Genomic DNA, 20,937 nt, shown 5'->3' on the forward strand with positions numbered 1-20,937 from the left:
GGACGTGTTATGTATATTTAAAGTTTTTTATTTATAATATTTAAGTTGAAAAATTCACGTAAGGTCGAGATCAGGACGAGATGGTCTCACTAGCTATGCTTTTGAAAAAATAAAAATATAAAAAATATATATATTACTTACTTACGTATAACACATTTCGGTATATATCTAAATCATTTATACGTGTATTTTTACAATTTTATATACATTATGTGTATTTAAAACCTCTTATTTATAATATTTAAGTTAAAAAAATTCACGTAAGATCGTTAAAGTTGTCTCATTACCTATGACTTTGAAAAGTAAAAAAAAATATATATTAAAGCCATATAAATGCCTAAGTACACATGAATATAATCTATATATTTACTATTTAAATTCTAGATGTATTATGTATACTTAAAACCTCTTATTTATGACATTTAAGTAAAAAAAACTCACTTTAGCGAGTTGTCTCACTACCCATGAACCGTACGGTCAACCCAGACCGTACCGTAGCGCCGTCCCGCCATCTGTTGGCGCCGACGTCAACAACAACAACAACCGTTTGTTTACAATTAATGGCCGCCGAACCCTGAGACCCGCGACGTATCTGGATTCATCGGCGCGATCATGGCTCCCGAGAAGGTGAGGACCGTCCCGAAACCCGGCGCATTTATCGGGGAAGGCGCCCGCGACGGCCGGGAGGCCGTCGGGGGCGGGCAAAGGGGCGAAAAGGGCGGTTATGTGGAGGTGTGTCGTCCCTTCCCCGACATGTTTTTGGGCGCGAAAAGTCGCCCTTGTACGAATGCCGATTCCAACTGGCGGTCGCCATTCGCCGACCGCCCCTTAACCGACCGTCTGCCGACATCCCGACGACGGCGGTCGGCGAACGGGACCGATTGACGGTGGCGGGGAGGCCGACGGAGGGGAAATAACGGCGGGGGGAGGGCTCAAATATGACGGCCATGGGGACGTCCCCCTCGGAAGGGGGCCGTCTTGACCTTGGGATTTCGGATTCGTCTTGTTTAGGGGGGCGTTTTGGCCCCCCTGCCCCCTTTTTTTCCTGGGGGGCGGGGTTCCCGACGTGGTGTCCTGTCGGTGACGTCATTCGTGAGCGGTGACGTCACGCGTTACGGTGGTTTTCGGGTCTGGGCAAGTTACGGGGGTGTCCCGACCCTAAGCTGCCTTACGTATTATTATTATTATTATTATTATTTATTAATTAATTTCTCCCCCTAAAATCATTCCTCCTCATCTATAACCCTATTCAATGTTCAGTCTCACTTTTGAGGGGGCTTCGCCCCCCCTCCCCCCCCCAGGCCAGGGCACGATGCCCCAAGTCAGGTCAGGAAACTAACATCTAGCCGGGTCAGGGCTTGACGCTGTATTAAAGGTTAGGCTATTTTGGGGGTCCTTGGGGGGCAAATTACCCCCTGGGTCAGGTCATGGGGGGATAAACCCCCCCCAGGGCAGGGCACGATGCCCCAAGTCACGTCACGAAGGTAATGTCTAGTTAGGTCAGGGCATGATGCTGTATTAATGGCTAGGTTACTTTCAGGGTCTTGGGGGGGGGGCAAAGCCCCCTCAATGGGAACAGGTCAGGGGGATAAACCCCTCCCTGGGAGAGGTTTGGGGCGGGGGATAAACACCCCCCTCTGACATGTCAAGGCACGGCGCCCTAAGTTAGGTTAAGAAGGTAAGGTTAGGTCAGGCTATGTCACTTTATCCATTAAAAGTTAAGTAATTTGATTATTTGGGGGGTCCCCAGGGGGGCAAATCCCCCTTCCAACTCCCTCGGGCATGTCAGGGGACGACACCCTAAGTCAGGTCAGGAACGTAAGGTCTGGTTAGGCTAGGTCAGGCCATGACGCTGTTTTAAAGGTTAGGTTACTTTTGAGGTCCTGGGGGGCGAAGCCCCCCCTCCTTGGAAGCAGGTCTTGGGGGATAAACTCCCCCCTCCTCCCAGCAGGTCAGGGCATGGTGCCCCAATTTAGGTCAGGACATAGAATCCTAATCTAACTCAAGAAGCTGCGTCCTGACCTAGCCGGGGGGGGCTTTGCCCCCTCCTGGACCCCCAATATAACACTGAATGTCCCTACCCTACATACTACCCAATTCCCCTCATATTTAATGTATTTATTAATTTATTGCCACTGGTCCCGAGTTCCGCCAACTGTCCCCCTACGGTAGGCCAGCGGCTGCGTCGGCGCCTCACGCCTCCGTTGGTCCCGAGTTCCTGGATGTGCCGATTAGCCTAGCCTGTCCCCTGCCCCCTAAGGTGCCGCAGATGGAGATTGAGCTCTTTTTAAGGGCGTCACCCCCTGACCTAACCTTCCTAACCTAACTTAGGGCACTGTGCTTTTATCTGGCCGGGGGGGGGGCTTTGACCCCCTCGGACCCCCCAATGCCGCCTTGGGAGAGCTGTTAATCAGGTCGGCGGTCTGGTTAAACTAAGGTATACTTATATATACATATATATTTTTCAATTCGACCCGCGAACGCTAACGACCTCCCTCTTTTCCAGACCGACCCGGACAGCGCCACCGCCGTCGCCAACACGAGCACAGTCTCCGAGGAGGGGGGCGGAGGCCCCCCGGCGGACGGCGACCACGACCCCTACTTCGAGCCGGTCGTGTCCCTGCCCGAGATTCAGGTCAAGACGAACGAGGAGGAGGAGGACGAGATGGTCAAGCTGTGAGTATGGTGGCGCTCTCTCTCTCTCTCTCTCTCTCTCTCTCTCTCTCTCTCTCTCTCTCTCTCTCTCTCTCTCTCTCTCTCTCTCTCTCTCTCTCTGGGGACCTGTGAATCTTTTACAGTACAGGGTATTAGGGTATCTATCGAATACCCGGGTTTTTCTGAAGTATTTCAACAGGTTTGTCCCCTTGGCAACGTTGGGCCGGTGCCGACATATGCAAATCCTGGTCGCCGTCTTATAAAATTCTATTTTTCACGACAGGTCGTTTTCGGAGGCTCTCTCTCTCTCTCTCTCTCTCTCTCTCTCTCTCTCTCTCTCAGGTATCCCGGATAATGATTTTTGAAGTAACGGCGGCCGTTATTTCAGGTCGGTGGATATGAAAAGGCTTCTTCGTTTTCTGAATAATAATAGTAATATCATCATCGTCATCTCGGCTTATTTATCCGTTTAACGACGCGATCTAATATTCGTAAGGGAAACCGTTCCAAAAACATTCACAGGGCGTCGGGCATTCTGTGCCGTCTACACCAGAACTGCCGGTAAAATCCGTAACTTTATTTGGGAGTTTTCCGGCAAAACGGCGTCTACCTTATGCCGATCTCCTCTTCCGCGGCGACGCTCCGTCCCGGGCATTTTAATTCACGAGGAAAGCAACTCCCTTAAATGTCTGACATATCTGACGACATCGGCACCCAATCAGACAATTGTAGACATTAAGACAATTCATTTGTCTACAAGGCTTCTCAGGGAATGGGAATGCTTAAGAATATTGGGAATAACGGCGGGAATGTTAGGAAATGCCGGGGAGATCTTGAGGCATTCGCCCGGGACAGCGACGGCGTGAGTTCGTCGAGGCTCCCGTCACACCTTTCGGACCTTTCTGCTGTCAGTTTCCGCGTCAGCGCTGAATGACCTCAGAGTTCTCTTGAGAGGTGACGACGGCACTGATAAATTGCCAAGTTTGAGAGAAAAATGGTCAAAAAAGTAGCAAAAATAAAGCTAAATACCTCAGGTGGGCGTCGTTCGTGGTTCTTGACCCACCGTTTTTGGGGGGGGGGGGAAGCTAAATCTAAAAGCGTCTGGAACAACTTTGCAACGATCTCTTGATAAGTCGATACAAAAATTATATTTTCTACGGTGAAAAAAAGGTACCTTTTACGTTAAAAAACACTTTGAGGTTTCGTAGCGTCGACGGAAAGGCGACGCGAATCTACAATTTAGCTTTGACGCAGCACAGCTTTTATTATGCGAAAACAAAAGAGAATCGCTTTTCGTATGACGTTCGGGGACCTGCTGACCTAAGCACCATAGGTTACCTTTTTTATTCTCAAATCTTGATTAATTTTTTTCAGGAAGTTGCTCATCGCGTAATATTACTTAACAAATATTTTGAAAACTGAATTTTTAAATAAGACAATTTTTTGGACTGCTTTTTTTATTTTTGAAGTAAATTCTTGCTTTTTATTTGATATGACGCGCCTTCAGGTATAAAACCGAGGAATTATTACTTTCCAAACCAACTTTTTTTTTTGGGCATCGATAAACGCAGGTCGACAAAAACGAAAAAGAAATTGGTGAAGAATAATTAAAAAAAAATCGCCAAACATTAAAAAAAAAAGCATGTGCACTCTCAAACGCACCATACTTATAAGCTCGAAGCTTTTATAAGTAAGAGGCAAAAAGAATTGCGTCTTTTAAGTTGAAAAACAATGGATCCTTAGCGCTTAGGAGCTGAAAAACTTTATGAGAACAAGGCACTTTGAAGTTGGTGACGCCGATCCACTGGTGTTGGGAGGTGATCTGAAGAACGCGCCAATCTTTTGTAAACTTCGAACGTGAATTTCACTTTCACGGTAGACTGTGACTTGGGGGTCCTCGCTGTTCGTCGCTGCTTTTTGATGCAAGCGATAGGCATCCACTGGCTTATTACGGTAATCGCGTTCGTGACGTTCGTCTGTGGAAGAGCAGATTTTGAACAGTGTTTAGAATTGGCCTCGCCTTATGAAGCCTGCCGTCACTTTTGCGTGCGGCGTCGTCTGCGAAATGCAAAAAAGAAAGCACGTGTCAGCCGGTGCCTGTCTCTAGCGAACGCCTCGCTAAAACCTGGTGTCTTTGATGACCAAAAAGGGTCTGCAAAGTGTGATGCTAAAGTTGCTTTCCTCACAGTACCCGTCGTTATTTCCAAAGCGACAAATGCCCCGATTTCGTCTACTTTACCGGGCGCCGATAATCGTACCGGGATCGTCTCGGCACATTCATTTGTCTCCGTGACCACGTTCAAATGTTTCTGAGGGGGAAACGGTTTCAAAAAACACTCGTAAGGAGTAATATTCTGTGCCCCTACACCGGGACCACCTGTAAAATCTAATTTCACCCGATATTTGGGCGTTAACCGAAACATCTTCCAGTCTACAGTACTTTGGTAATTACTAGTGGCTGGAATATCTTCCGCCTCGTCAGTTGCTGCTATCTCTTCAAGCGCCCTCAAAATACCTTCTTGTGCTTTTAAAATTCTTGGTTGCGTTCTTGAAGGAGTCACGATTATCTAAAATTTGAAATGAACGAGAATTATCGATAAAGGCGAAAGCGAAAATAAAAAACTTTACTAGGTGATAGACACAAAGAGTTACCGTTCGATCAGTGGTAACGAGCCGTTGATCAAAGAATAACTCTCGTTCAGAATTTTCCGGCCTGAAAAAACCAGCCTAACCCACACGGCAAACATACGTAGTTGTTCGAGTGATTCGGAAACAAATAAAAGCGGTCATTATCTTGGATAAAAATGTAAAAATAAAAATGAAACAAAGTAATAATGGCTGGTTTTATGAGGGTTGAGTTTACGTCGCTCAATCGGTCCTAACTCTTCAACTCTTCCCAAATTTGCCAAATCAATCTGTACTCAATTTTCATTTCCCGGACAACGTCCACGGAGCCTAGCTGGCCTAAATCACGCGTTTTTTTAATTTCCAGAACAACGTCCAAAATTGCATATACGTAGGTTACTCATTCACGTATTTGTGTACGTCTGCGATCGATTGGAAGGCTCGACATTTAATTCCGGCCATTTTATCGGCTTCATTTTACAATTACGTAAGTTTGCGGGAACTTCTCGAGCATCGTTTGAAACCGGCATTGATTCACGATAAAAAAAATTGCATTGATACACAAAACATACCAATTTAATGAGAATAGACAAAATACAATTTACTTCTCGTCCCGTTGGGCGAGAAACACTGGAGGTCTAGGGTTAAGCTTCCAAAGAATATGAAGGTGTTCGTTATTAGAAAATAAATTAATAATATGCAAAGTACACCAATTTATAGATGGCCGACAAACTCAGCCAGAGGGCCGACTTGGAAGGACGTAGATTTCGAGGTGATTTTCTGCAGGAGACGTAATCCCGTACAGATTACTTTCTCTAAAAGGTGTTCAGGTAGAGATTATTTCCTGTAGAAGGTATTTTTTTTGTAGAGGACGTAATCCCGTACAGATTACTTTCTCTAAAAGGTGTTTAGGCAGAGATTATTTCCTGTAGAAGGCATACATTAAGAGACTGTTTCCTGAAGGAGACATGGCCTCCTTCTGTACATAATTTCCTGCAGAAGGTGCGATCTCCCGTACATTATCTCCTGCAGAAGACGTACCCACCTCTACGTTAACTCCTGTAGGAAGGTGTACGTTGAGAGACCATTTCCTGTAGAAGGCACGACCTCCGTAACCTTTACATTATTTCCTGTAGAAGACACATACATTTAGAGACGATTAACCGTAGGAGACGCACATTTAGAGACTTATATTTCCCTTAGGAGACCTAATCACCAGACCACTGACTCGCCCCTTTTTCCGCAGGAGGTGCAAACTCTTCCGCTACAACACCCTGGAGACTCCGGCGGAGTGGAAGGAGCGCGGCACGGGGGACGTCAAGATCCTCAAGCACGGCAGGAAGAGGACGGTGGGTGTCCTTCGACGATTAGGATGTCTACTTTACGCTTAATAATGCACTTTAAGTCTATGGTTTCGCTTTGAATGATTTTAGATGTGTACCTTTGTAAGCTTTTCAGAGGACGGTGGGTTTCCATTGACGATTAGGAGCGTACTTTACGCTTTACGCTTATAAGTACACTACGCATTTACACTTTTAAATACACTTTACACCTCTGGTTTGCATTGGAAGATAATAGGTGCGTATCTTCGTAAACATTTTTTGAATTACAGCGAGATTAAGATACAGGTTTCTTTATGTCATCAGAGATTACCGCAGAGTCGTCTGGGTTTAGATTTGAAAGTTATAAGTATATTTTACACTTACGGAGTCGTCTGGGTTTAGATTTGAGAGTTATAAGTGTATTTTACACTTACATAATCAATTTTAAGTATAAAATTGACACTTGACACTTAGGATATGGTTAACATTGAAAGATTTATCTCTCCGTAAACTAGAAACTACTCGAGTTCAGGTCATATAATGTAGGGTCTTCGATACTTGCGATCTCTGACCCCATAGGTGCCTATGACCTTTGGCCTAAATTCCGTACGTGATCCGCCCCTAATCCACTCTCCTCCCGCAGGTGCGAGTCCTCATGCGGCAAGACAAGACCCTGAAGATCCGAGCCAACCACTACATCACGCCTTTCATGGAACTGAAGCCCAACTGCGGTTCGGATAGGGCCTGGGTGTGGTCGGTCCCCGCGGACTTCGCGGACGAGGAGCCCAAGCAGGAGTTGTTCGCCGTCAAGTTCGCAAACGCGCAGAGTGAGTCTACAGGGTCTCTCTCTCTCTCTCTCTCTCTCTCTCTCTCTCTCTCTCTCTCTCTCTCTCTCTCTCTCTCTCGTTACACCTTTCAGTCCTTTTTATTCCTCTCGATTCTATAATCCATTCCATTCCCGTCAGCTAATCGTGACCTTAGATTCTGTAACCCGTTCCATTCCAGTCAGCTAATCGTGACCTTAGATTCTGTAACCCGTTCCATTCCAGTCAGCCAATCGTGACCTAGATTCTGTAACCCATTCCATTCCAGTCAGCTAATCGTTACCTAGATTCTGTAACCCGTTCCATTCCAGTCAGCTAATCGAATCTAAACGCAGCATCTCTTCTTATTTAGAATTTGACGGGCAAGAAAATACAGTTTTATACAGTTAAAGGGTCTTTAACCAAAGCAATACAGTCAAGTACTGTACAGTCAGATTGGATCTTTCCCAGGAAGTGACCCCCTGGGGTTTTAACCCGGTACGTACCCACCTTTCCTGCATGTTTAGTACAACTCCATTCGGGATGACCATAAAAACATAAGAGATTAAACATCATAAAGATTATGACCCCCAAGAAATATTAGCCCTGGATAACGACCCCTGAACTTTGTTGGGGTCGGTCTGGGAAAGACCCATTTGTTCCGTACCCTGAATGCCTTAACGGTCTTTTATATATATTTTTCTTATACCAAATGTTGCAAAGGAGTTGAGGCAATACAACTTTTAGTTTAGGATAGTGGAGATTTACACACGAGATTCGAGAAGTGCCCACTCGATAAGGACCCTAGATTTAAGGCAGGAACGTCCTCGGAAGGTCTTCGAAAAAATTAGGGAAACGACTCGGTTGGAAGATCTCGACGAAAACGAAGGAAACGGCCGGAAAACAGGATTAGTTTAGGGTGTCGGACGTGAAGCGTTGGAAGCGTTTGGTTCGCAGGTTCGGTCGTTGGATCAGTTAGGGTTCGGGCAAGCGAGATGCCCGGACAGACTTCGATGCAAGGCAGAGACGGGGATTTTCTGTGTGGGGTTGTTGGGGGGGGCATTGCAGTCTGTTAAGGTAGTTTTCGAGAGTCCCCAAGTGTATTTTATTCGCCAGCTTCGTGTTCGAGGTCCACCGTGATTTGGCACCGTTAAACCAGACCTATAATCTCGCGTAAAATGGGGCTGTCGTTTATTTAGCCGAAAACGAATGAAATTTGCAAATATTCTTCCGTGCTTTGACGTCGATGTTCCGACGCTTTTTCGTGTAAAGTTGGTGTTCATAATTCCGTTGCCTAGATAGGTTGGCCACAGTGGGTATCTGTCATTTGTGTTTGTGCCGAAATTCTCTCTCTCTCTCTCTCTCTCTCTCTCTCTCTCTCTCTCTCTCTCTCTCTTCCTCATGTCATTAATTATGCTTGCTTTTTTTTTTTCAGCGCTGTCAGTACACCTCACTATGTGAACTGTAAGCATTACTTAAGGTTCTAGCTGCAACCTCTTCCATCCCTTTTACTGCACCTCCGTTCATGTCCTCCCTCGTCCGTCGGACTTTCCTGAACCCTCTCTGAACAGTTGTTGTGGCAAAACAGGTTTTTTTTTTTTCTCTTTTACACCTTTCAAACCTTTCTATAATCCATTCCATTCCAGTCAGCTAATTGTGACCTAGATTTTATAATCCATTTCATTCCAGTCAGCTAATCGAATCTAAACGCAGCATCTCTTCTTATTTAGAATTTGACGGGCAAGAAAATACAGTTTTATACAGTTAAAGGGTCTTTAACCAAAGCAATACAGTTAAGTACTGTACAGTCAGATTGGATCTTTCCCAGAAAGTGACCCCCTGGGGTTTTAACCTGGTATGTACCCACCTTTCCTGCGTGTTTAGTACAAGCCCGTTGGGGATGACCGTAAAATCGTAAGAGATTAAATATCATAAAGATTATGACCTCCAAAAAATATTAGCCCTGGATAACGACCCCTGAACTTTGTTGGGGTCGGTCTGGGAAAGACCCATTTGTTCCGTACCCTGAATACCTTAACGGTCTTTTATATATATTTTTCTTACACCAAATGTTGCGGAGGAGTTAAGGCAATACAAATTTTAGTTTTGGGGTAAAATACGATTGTCTAGAGCGCCGTTGGTCGACGGTAGATTTACGAAAGCGGTGGAGGTTTACGCAGGAGATTCGAGAAATTCCCACTCGATAAGAAGCAGGGAATTACGGCGGGAACGTCCTAGGAAGCTCTTCGGAAAAATTAAGGGAGCGACTCGGTCGAAAGGTCCCGGCGAAAAACGAAGGGAAGGGCGCGGCCTTGGGCAGGTACAGGCTGGAAAACAGGTTTAGTTCAGGGTACCGAATGCAAAACAGATTTGGTTGTTGGATCGGCTAGGATTGGGGCAAGTGAGATGCCAAGACGAACTTCCGATACATTTCCTGTACCTCTGGTCATATTCTCTTTCTTCCGTTATACTTTCTGTTCTTTAGGCCTCTCAAACCTCTTGATTCCTCATCGCGGCTGTCAGCTTGGCTTGGTCGTGGGTCTAAATTCTATAGTCTAATTCAGTTTTTCAAGATAGCTTTAACCCCTTCCCTCTCACATTTTTTATCCCAACTTCCAGTCTTTATGAAGCATATTTTTTCATTGTTTATTTCTAAAGTATATGCTAAAGTGATAAATCACCTCGAATATTTCTTTAAAAAAAATTATTTTTTTGTCAGGATAGTCTTCAACTATTACATAACTTCTCAAGGCCGAGTTTTCTCGGAAATTATGAAAAACAAGGAAAATAACAAATAAAGAATATATTTATTGCATTTTCTTCTATATTTTTATTCTTTCATAATTCTTCAATATAACAACAAAATAATTACACATGATAAATGTAAAACTTTATAACATAACTGATCTTCAAAAGAAAATAAAAGGAGCAAATTTTTATTACAAAAAAAAAAAAAAAAATCTTGCATTTATGAAAAAAATATGATGCCAAAAATATGATACTTTCAATAGGTTTCAGTATCACAAGAAGAAAAAGATTCTTGCCTTTATGAAAAAGTAATAGAAAAGGACAAATTGAAATGAAAGGTTTTACCTTCATCATAATGAATAATAGAAATGTATTTACTCCTGTACAGAACATAAGATAAAATAAATTCTTTCATCTTTTCCTAAAAGTTATCCTTCGTGTGATATATCCTAAAGCAAGGAGTTATACACAGTGCTACATCACACACTAAACAGCAGTATCTGCTTTCCTTCCTTATCCTTTTTCCACTTGCATCTCGCTTTCTGCTACAAACTACACATTGTCTTGTGGGGTTACTTTTCTCTTCTGTAAGACGAAGAGGGTGAGGTACGCTACTTGGTCGTCCTACTTTCGATGACGTCACAGGTGTATGGTACTTTTTTATCGTCTCGTCGATCACTTTCTTATCCTTCCATTTTATTGCTGTTACTTTTCTTCTTTTGTAAGCCACTATACCGCCCTTCTGCAGTTTTTCTTGTTTCAATCCAGAGGGCATTACCTCTCTACTAACACGGACAGTGCCATACACATCTGTTTCATTTTCTGTCAGTAAATCTGCTAATTGGGGAGAGTTATAATAATTATCCATTGTAAGGCAGTAGCCTTTTTTCAGTAATGGCTTCATCAGCGTCATAACAATTTTTGAAGACACTGGAAGGTCTTCATAATCATTATCAAACATTGTTCCTTGACCTGTATAAATGACAAAATTCCAAACATATCCTGATTCTGATTCACACATGAAATATTTTATCCCAAATCTAGCTCTCTTTAGTGGCAAATATTGTACCCAACCAAGACGTCCTTTATGAAGTAAAAGACTTTCGTCTATAGCTACATTTTGCTAACAATGCTATTATAAAACTTCCAGATTTTGTTGAGCTTTGGGCAAGGAGGAGTGGCAGGGTCAAAATCCTCATTATTTGACAGATGCAAATACTGTTTTATTTTGCAAAATCTGCGGTATGGCATAATTTTAGCAAAAATTGGTGTATGTAACAAAGGCATCTTAGACCAGTAGGAAAATCCTCATTTCTTTTTCTCTGTTTCTGATTTTCCACTCGACTTTTGTTCAGCATTCCTGTTCGTCTCTGTGACAATAATGTCTAAAATGTTGTCATCAAGAAATGACTCAAAATACTGAATATATGTATTTTCTTCATCATCTTCAGTATTATATACATGATGAATTATATTATCACCAATAAAGGGAAATGCAGGCTGTGGAGGAGAGGGTGGTTTATCATCCGAAATTGTTATTCTTTGCCAGCCTTGGTTATCAGGAACATTATCGTCGTCATCTTCATCTGAAGTATCAGAGTATTCTGACGTCATATCGCCATCACTTTCGCTCCCTGAATCGTCCATTCCATCATAATACTCTGTATCACTGTCACTCTCACTACTCATGATAGTTATATCAATAATAATAAAAGAAAATCCCGGAAAAACAATGGAAATCCTGCCTGATGAAAGGACGCGTCTCCAATGGCCAACTGGCGCCAAAGGTAGCTACAATTTTCTAAAAAAAAAAAGGCCCTTAATGCATAGAAAAAAGCTTTCTATAGTGGGAGACTAGTATAAACAACAGCCGAGTTTACTGGGAGTTGCTAGGAAAGCGATAACAGAATTTCGAGTATACTCGGGCTTACTGAAATATGACGGTTATCTTAAACCCGAGAATACACGGGGTTGAGCGGGAAGAGGTTAAAGACTTCTTTCTAGAGTAATATCATGTGAGTTTCGGAGTGCGGACGTTATTTCCGTCTCTCGACAGGTACTGGGGTCCGTGGGGCACCTTTCTTGAAAAGGCCATGCGGTCCAGATCTTTTTTGGACTCTTAAAGTGCTAATCGAATCTTGTACTTGTCTCGCTGAAATGGCGTCGTCCAGTATAGGGCTGTGAACATCATCATTATTATTATATTATTATTATTATCCAGGTGACGAACCCTATTCGTGTGGAACCCCACCGACTTAAAATTCGAGAAGCTTCCGAAGAATATTAAGGCGTTCGTTCGAAAGGAATAACGGAAGGTAAAAATTGGGAGTACAGAAAGATGAGACAAGTCATTAGAAAACCAGATAAATTAACAAATATAAATAAATAAAAACTCAAGCAAAATTTTATTCCTGAAGTTTGTCTCGTTTTGAACTCCTGAGAGAACGACTTTCAGCGAAAAAGTCTCGAAATAACGAGCGAATGCCGTCTGCCGCCTTTGATTCTGAAACCTTGCCAGTTCTCTTTGTATTTTAATATTTTACTCGCATTTTTATATATTGATTTGTTAATTTGGAAGCTTCTGGAATTTCCAGTCGATGGCCCCCTTTGGTGGGGTCGCTCCGTACGAATAGGGTTCATCTTCATCCTCTAAATAATGTTAATAAATTAATATAATTAAACTCCAGCGACCAATATTTATAGACAGCTTTCGAGTTTTAGGTCCCTCTAACATTAGTTAAAATCTTCCTTCGAATGTAATTATTACCAAAATCACCCTGTTCCTTCCAGGACCCACTTTTCCCAAGTGCCGAAACTCCTGTGATGGAATTCTCGGTTTTATTGCCTCCAGTGCGCCTCGTGCTTTCACTGTAGGCGTTACTTAAGGCTCTGTGCATTGTCCTTTCAGCCCCAAGCTGCTACAACCCGTTTCATTTGATTTACTGTACCTCCTTGCATATTCTCAGCCTTCCATCTTACTCTGAACCCTCTCCTAACAATTGATTCATTGTGCAACTGCAAAAGATTCTTCTTCTGTTACACCTTTCGAACCTTTTACTCTCAACTTCCGTTTCGGCGCTGAATGACTTCATCGTAAGTCCCCAGAGCTTGCAATCTAGATGCTTTGAATTCTTGAAATTCTTGTATAAGGGAGAATAGTTTGTCTTAAAAGTTCGAGTCTGCCCGTGTGTCAATCTGAGAATGGCCGTTGGATCCTAATTTGGCTGATTTATCTTGCGTTATCGTTAAGTAGGTTGTCGAACGCCTTCAATAACTCATCTATTTTCAGTTTGTGACCTCACCAGGCTTCGTCTACGAGTGAAGGCGCAATACATTACTACCCTATTGCAGTTCAGCTTGTGTTTTGATATTTCGTTACGTTTTTATTTATTTATATGTTAATTTGTCTGTTTATCTAATAACTGCTCTCTCTCTCTGTATATCTCATAACCTTCTGATACTTCTTCCGAATGGACTCCTGAATATTCTTTGGAAGCTTTGCGAATTTCAAGTCAGTGGCCTCTTTGGTGGGGTCGTTCCTTATGAACAGGGTTCTTTAATCTCTGAATAATAATGATAATAATGATTAAATCTTATCAACAACATTTCTATACAACTTGACCATTGACAGCGACCTTTCTTTTGACATAAATTCCCGCCAAACTTCCTCCAACTCCTCTCAAATGATCAGAGGGCTGTAACACACATAGTAGCTATTTTCTTGTGAATGATTTGACTAAAATTACCCCCATCCCTTCCAGGACACACACATCTGCCCCGTTGCAGCCTCCGAGAAACTTCTGCGACGGCGATATTAAATGTTCTTTTCTCCGTCCAAAGCCCTGTAGGAGGTTTGCTTTTAGTTCACCTCATGTGGTTCACCGTAGGCGTTATTTGTGGGTATTTGCAATGTCTCCTCAATCCCTTTCCTTCCTATAACTGCAATAGGTTCCCCTCCTGTTAAACATTTCGAACCTCTCCGCCCTCGATTTCCGTCTCGGCGCCGAACGACCTGATAGGTCCCAGTGCGTGGGATTTGGCTTAAATTTATTCAATTCAAATTTATCTGTTTCCAGTAACTGATCTCTTAATGTACTTCCCATTTTACCTTCTGTTACTTCTCCCGAATGGACTCCTTAATATTCTCTGGAAGCTTCTGGAATTTCCAGTCGATGGCCCCCTTTGGTGGGGTCGTTCCGTACGAATAGGGTTCATCTTCATCCTCTGAATAATGATAATAATAAATTAATATGATTAAACTCCATCAACCAATATTTATAGACAGCTTTCAAGTTTTAGGTCCCCCTAACATAGTTAAAATCTTCCTTTGAATGTAATTATTACCAAAATCACCCTGTTCCTTCCGGGACCCACTTTTCCCAAGTGCCGAAACTCCTGTGATGGAATTCTCGGTTTTATTGCCTCCAGTGCGCCTCGTGCTTTCACTGTAGGCGTTACTTAAGGCTCTGTGCAATTTCCTTTCAGCCCCCAGCTGCTACAACCTGTTTCATTCGTTTTACTGTACCTCCTTGCATATTCTCAGTCTTCCATCTTACTCTGAATCCTCTCTTAACAATTGATTCATTGTGCAACTGCAAAAGATTCCCCTCCTGTTACACCTTTCGAACCTTTTACTCTCAACTTCCGTTTCGGCGCTGAATAACTTCATCGTAAGTCCCCAGAACTTGCAATCTAGATGCTTTGAATTCTTGAAATTCTTGCATAAGGGAGAATAGTTTGTTTTAAAAGTTCAAGTCTGCCCGTGTGTCAATCTGAGAATGGCCGTTCGATCCCAATTTGGCTGATTTATCTTATCGTTAAGTAGCTTGTCTAACGCTTTCAATAACTCGCCGTTTTTCGATTTAAGTCAGTCGCCCCTTTTGGTGGGTTAGTTCCGTGTGAATAGGGTTCATCGCCGGAATAATAATAATACGAGGTTTTTTCAAGTTCTGGGTTTCGTCTCGGCTAAAGTTGCGATGTCCGTAGCCTACTATCTTTTATTTATTTATTCTTGCAGCTGAAGTAACCGTTCCGTCTGTCGTTAGGCCGTACCGTTTCAACTCATTCTTCCTCGTTTTATCGATTAAAATCTAATTTAAGCACTGTAGGCATTACTTAGGGTCTTCGAAAGCGTCCTTTCCATAGCCCCTAGTTGCTACGACCTCATTAGTTCATTTTACTGTACCTCCTTCCATATTCTCTTTCTTCCATCAGACTTTCCACCCCGTCTAGCAATTTAACAATTGTTCCAGATTGCAACTGCATAAGCGCTTATAAGCCTTTGGCCCAAATTCTATATTCTATTCTAAAGTCTATATTATTCATTAAACCATATGTGGACTACGTTACATACAAGCTTAATTTGTTCTATAAATTAGGTTCTACAAAAGTTCGATAATTTCTTCGGCAGTTTGAGAAACCTTATTGCAACTTATTGCAAAGTGCACGTGAGCTTTCGAGTGGTGAATCTTAGCTGCAAGTCCTTTAAAAAATACTTTCTAAAAAGATTTTAATGATTATTTACGTATAAATATACTTTGATGTCGGGCTTCCCCGAAGTTCCGGAGGCCCTTGATTCCTCGTACTGTTGGACTGTGGGATAGTTCAAGCGAAGATGCGTTTATTCACCACCTTAGAGTAATTTGCTTTGTATTTGAATATTTTATCTTAGTTTTATCTTTATTGATTTGTCTTTATTTTTTATCTTACTTTATTTTCTTTAATAGTAAGTGATCTCGTTTGTAGTTTGTTTCAGACGAACGCCGCGTTCTTTGGTAGTTTGAATTTCAGGTCGACGGCCCTTTTGTGGGCTCGTTCCTTATGATTAGGGGTCCATCTTCTAAATAATAATAATAATAAATAATTTAGGATTGACAGCCGATTTAACGAAGGGGTTTCGTAGGCGCATCGGAAAACGAAACCTGGCATCGTTGCTTGAACTTTTGGGTTTTAATTGCATGTCCACAGTCTAACAGCATGAGGAATAAAGGACCTCTGGAACTTCGAAGAAGTTTGACTTAAAAATAATAATAAATATATTATTTCAGTAGATGAAACCTATTCACACTGACTTGCAATTCAAGCTTCCAAAGAACGTTGGTCTCGGCCTCCCACCGCAGACCCCACACTGCGGCAGTAACTGCTCACACTGTAGGCATTATTACGAAGGTTCTTTTGCAGTGTCCACACCCCTAGCTACAACGCCTTTCGTTCATTTTACTGTACCTCCGTTCATATTCTCCTTCTCCCACCTTGCTGTCCACCCTCTCCTGAAAGTTGGTTCGTAGTGCAACTGCTCTGAGGTATTCCTCCTGTTGAACCTCTCAAACCTTTTCCGTTTCAGCGCTGAATGACTACGTAGGACCCAGGGCTTGGCCTTAGTTGTGAATTCTATATCCTATTTATCTATTACTCCCTTAGTTTATTTCCACCCCTGCACGAATTATCGCCTCTCAGATTTGATTCGAAGGCGTGACACTAGTTCGTGAGGTCCCCCACTCGATTTCGCTCGCGGTCGGGCAACAAAGACGTGACTTGTAGAATCTCGTACGCGATTCGAAGTTCGATCGAAGATGCATTGCTACACTAATACGATTCCTCCTTCATTGTAATCCATTTTTATCAGTTTATTAATTTATTTTTTCATTTTTAATAACATATGAATAGGTTTCATCTACTGAATAATAATAATAATAATAATCTTTGGAAGCTCGAATTTCAGGTCAGTGGCCCCTTTGGTGGGCTTGTTCTGTACGAATAAGGTTCCTCGTCTTCTGAATATAATAATAACAATGTTCGATTAATTCTTAAGGACACGACTTCGTCCTGCATCGAAACGACGTCTCATTCTGTCTCCTCCTTCTTCCCACAGATGCCCGTCTCTTCAAGGAGAAGTTCGACGAGGCGAGAGGCATCGTGACCGTCGCAGAGGTCAAGAGCAAAGAGGGCGAGTCCGAGAAGGAGGGCAAGGACTCGACCCCCAGCAGCACCAGCAGCCCCTCGTCAGAGAGCTCGGCAGAAGCCGTCGAATCCGTCGCCAAAGATCTGGAGAAGTTGGACGTCAAAAAGACGACGACCGCCGCCGCCGCCACCGCAGACGTCAAAGAGTGACTCGCTCTCTCCTCTTTCGTCTGTGAGGGGTGAATGGGGATGTGCATGTGTGTGTGTGTGTGTGTGTGTTGGGTGGGGTACTATAGGGGGTAAGATGGAGGTGCCTCTTACCCCTAAAATTCCTTGGGGAGTAATGTTTAGCGTTATTGCATTATTATCATGATTCTTTTTCCAATGCCTTCAACGACATGTCGGTCGCTCCGTTCGTCTTTTGCCGAGGGCCGTTTCGTTTTGTGAGTCTTAGTTTTGTCGGCTTTCCTCCCCGCCGAGTCCAGCACTTGTTGTTGAGCCCGGCCTACGTCGTAGGCTCGGGAGCTACGGTCGATTGTCGAGCAGGGACCCTTTTATATTTTTTTTGTCTCGGAACCGTCCCGACAACTCCGTGGAAATCCTGTCGGTTTGTCGCGAGTGGTGCCTTGGGGTCTGTACGAGGCCTGGCCCCGCGGATTGCGTAAAGGCGATCGATTCCCTGGTTGGCCTGGATGCGAATTGCGACCGTAGAGTTTGACTTTGGAGTTGGTCAGTGTGATTCAGAGGCTTCGATCTTCGAGCTCCCTGGAACAGAAGTTAGACTTTGGAGTTGGTTGGTGTGGTTTGGAAGCTTCGATCTTCGATCTTCCTGGTACAGAAGTTGGACTTTGGGATTAGTTGGCGTGATTTGGAGGCTTTGATCTTCGATCTTCCTGGTAAAGAAGTTAGACTTTGGAATTAGTTGGCGTGATTCAGAGGCTTCGATCTTCGATCTTCCTGGCACAGAAGCATGACGTTCCAACGTTGAAAGGGACATTTTGGTCGAGAAATAACGACCCAAGACCAGAGGAGGGTGTTTAACGGCAATTGTTTCGTGTAGTGGGTATGTTATACCACTCACGAAGCTCGCAAGTTTCTGAAGTGGGCATGTCATCGCTTCCGGAAGATCATAGCTTTGTGTAGTGGGTCTGTTATCACTTAAGGAAGGTTGTAATTTTCAGCACGGTCGCTCCAGGGAGCTCGTAAGTTTGTCGTCACTCCTGAAGGTCGCCGTGGGTGCTGGACGCCGAGACACTTTTTCGGTGGGGAGGAGGTTTCTAAGTCACGCTCTGACCAAAATTTGTAAGTCTTTTTGTTCATCTTTATATAAGTTGTAAGGCATTGCATTGCACTGTTCCAACGGCATCTATCCATCACCCATCATTGTACTGATTTCATTCAGATTCCTTGTAATTTTAGTTAGTAGTTTCAATGTGAAGTGTACGAAGAAAAGAAAAATGTCCTGTACGTGCCTTTGAGACAAGTTCGTTGAGTTTTTACACATTATTTTTCGTTCTGATTTTTCTTTTTTTTGGCGGCCGAGGAGTGGTTTCGAAGGGGGCCTGAATTTGAGCACCACTGTCTTTGTCCACTCCCCTCTTCGAGACGGCTCCTCCTGCCGCGCTAGTACTGATGCGGAAGTGCTAGGTACTAAGGAGTATAAATATATACATTATATATATTATAGAGTATATTGTATGTAAAGGGTGTTTTTTACCATGTACCGTCGTCGGTGAACGACTCATTATTGGCCTGTGTGATGGAGCGTAGCGGTAGGTGGCTGCCGACGTATACTTCCGCGTCGGCTTGGGAGGGCCCGGGGTGTGGATGGTTGTGTCGGGAAGGTCTCTCGTTCGTTCCCCTTGCGTGTTGAGAGTCTTCGGAGGCGTTCGGTCGGTTGTCACGAGTCGAAACGATCAAAGTTTTCCATTCCCGTTTTGTGTTTGGGACGTTCGCGCACGACCAGAAGGTCGGTTTGTGAGTGCGTTTGTTCGGAGCGCGTGAAGGGCAGGAGGGGGCCAGCGAATGAACAGCGCAAGCTTTGGTCTGGGCGCGGCGCCGTCGAGCGGTGCGGAGTCTGCGCCCCGATTCTTCACGACGGTTTGTGTGGGTCCTTAAATCTTTTTGTCGGAGATCGGGGTTTGTGTAAGGGCCTAGATCTTTTTGTCCAAGTGTGGGAGAAATGAGAAATGTCTGCTGGGATTCTTTCCCACATTTTGTGAATTGAGACGCGTGGGCTGTGCCCATTTACGTGGATGGAAGGTGCGTCGAAGCACAGCTTAGTTTTAACGTAACGAGAGTCGTCGCAGTGTTGTTTTTAGGTCTTCGTTTTGCGAGGAGAAATGTGTCTTTTAAAGTTTTAATCACGTTTGATGTTCCGAGTGTTGAGTCGCAGTTTTCGTAAGGTTTTTTGAATGGTCCGACCCCTCGTAGTTAATCCCTTTTCAGAATGCAAGTTGAAATTTGACACTTTATAAAAAAGGAGTCCTGGAAATTTACTCCCTTTTCGGAATGTAAGTTGAAATCTTGACATTTTATAAAGTCTCCCGGGGTGGACCGCTGCCGGAACTTCGCAGCTGCGTCCTTCGTTCTCTGGCCAAACGGGGAAAGACCTCCCTGTTAACCCTTCTTTTTTTGAGTTGCAGCTTTTTCAAGTCATTCCACTTTTAACCGTATTATGATTTGAGTTCCGAGGAGGAGACTGTGTTAGGTTTTTGGAAACGGGGACTTGGGTCACCTTGTCTGAGACCCTGTCTCCGATCTCTCACGAGTTTTGGAGACTGGGTCTCCCGTTTGGTACGAACTCTAGGCCGAGTCTTTGTTTTGACACGAACTCGGGATTGAGTCTTTGTTTTGGTACGAACTCTTAAACTTGTTCTTCATTTTGGTATAAACTCTAAACTTGTTCTTCGTTTTGGTACGAACTCTAGACCGGATCTTCATTTTGGTACGAGTACAAGACTGGGTCTTTATTTTGGTACGAACTCTAGACTGGATCTTTGTTTTGGTACGAACTAGAGACCGGATCTTCGTTTTGGTACGAACTCTAGACCGGATCTTCGTTTCGGTCCGAGTCCCAGACCCGAGTCTCCGTTCCGCAGGAGCGTTTCCGAGCGTTCTCCGAATCCCACCCCCTCTTCCTGAGCCCCGGAAAGCGGCACGGCCCGCCACTGCTCTATGTGACTGCGTAGTAGCTTAAGAATTTTTAGGGAGAGAGAGAGAGAGAGAGAGCGAGTATGTGTGTGATCTGTGTCGCCGCCGTATCCGGCAAAAGAAGAAGAAGAAGAAGAAGAAGAAACTTTTGGTGACAAATCTTGCGCATGAAGCTTTGTAATACAAAAAAACAAAAAACAAAAGAAGAATCTGTGATGCAGAATTACTATTACTATTATTATTATTATTATTATTTTCTGTATAATTTTTTTTTTTTGTCTCTTAAATTTGAAATAATAATGAAACAATAAACATCCATGGCGCGTTTCATTTGCGACCTTTGTACACTTTTGGGGAGAGAGGTCGAGTGCAGGTCAGGTCGTGACCTCCGTACGGCCTTGAGGAGAGAGGTCAAGTATAGGTCAGGTAATAACCTCCATACGGCCTTGAGGAGAGAGGTCGAGTATAGGTCAGTTAATAACCTCCGTACGGCCTTAAGGAGAGAGGTCAAGTATGGGTCAGCGACTGACAAGTTCGTGGTCCTGCCGAAAATATAGGGGTCATATTGGTCAAACTATTAAAAAATATGATAAAATATTTATCGAAAAGAGAGAACGATAGAGAGAGAGAGAGGAGTTGAACAGCCTTGTAAGTATATATAACTGGATTTAGAGTAATATATATATATAAAAAAATATATAATATATATATATAATTATATATATTTATAT

The 20,937-nt window shown here is 43.5% G+C and overlaps 1 protein-coding gene across 1 annotated transcript; it reads left to right on the forward strand.

The window, feature by feature from the left end:
• Positions 1 to 496: 496 nt before the first annotated feature.
• LOC136838339 (ran-specific GTPase-activating protein-like) lies at positions 497 to 20,522 on the forward strand. Its single transcript, XM_067103252.1, has 5 exons — positions 497 to 627; positions 2,507 to 2,676; positions 6,527 to 6,629; positions 7,246 to 7,429; positions 17,025 to 20,522. The coding sequence occupies exons 1-5, from the start codon at positions 613 to 615 to the stop codon at positions 17,261 to 17,263; spliced, it is 711 nt and encodes a 236-aa protein (XP_066959353.1). The 5' UTR covers positions 497 to 612; the 3' UTR covers positions 17,264 to 20,522.
• The last annotated feature ends 415 nt before the right edge of the window (positions 20,523 to 20,937 follow it).

This window comes from Macrobrachium rosenbergii, unplaced genomic scaffold (genome assembly GCF_040412425.1).
Source record: "Macrobrachium rosenbergii isolate ZJJX-2024 unplaced genomic scaffold, ASM4041242v1 60, whole genome shotgun sequence".
Taxonomy (NCBI): Eukaryota; Metazoa; Arthropoda; class Malacostraca; order Decapoda; family Palaemonidae; genus Macrobrachium; species Macrobrachium rosenbergii.

What these genes read in the sequence shown, in the direction of transcription:
- LOC136838339 (XM_067103252.1), top strand. An exon ending in GAGGACGAGATGGTCAAGCT is followed by an intron (nt 2,677 to 6,526) that starts GTGAGTATGGTG and finishes CTTTTTCCGCAG; the next exon opens with GAGGTGCAAACTCTTCCGCT. An exon ending in AGCACGGCAGGAAGAGGACG is followed by an intron (nt 6,630 to 7,245) that starts GTGGGTGTCCTT and finishes CTCCTCCCGCAG; the next exon opens with GTGCGAGTCCTCATGCGGCA.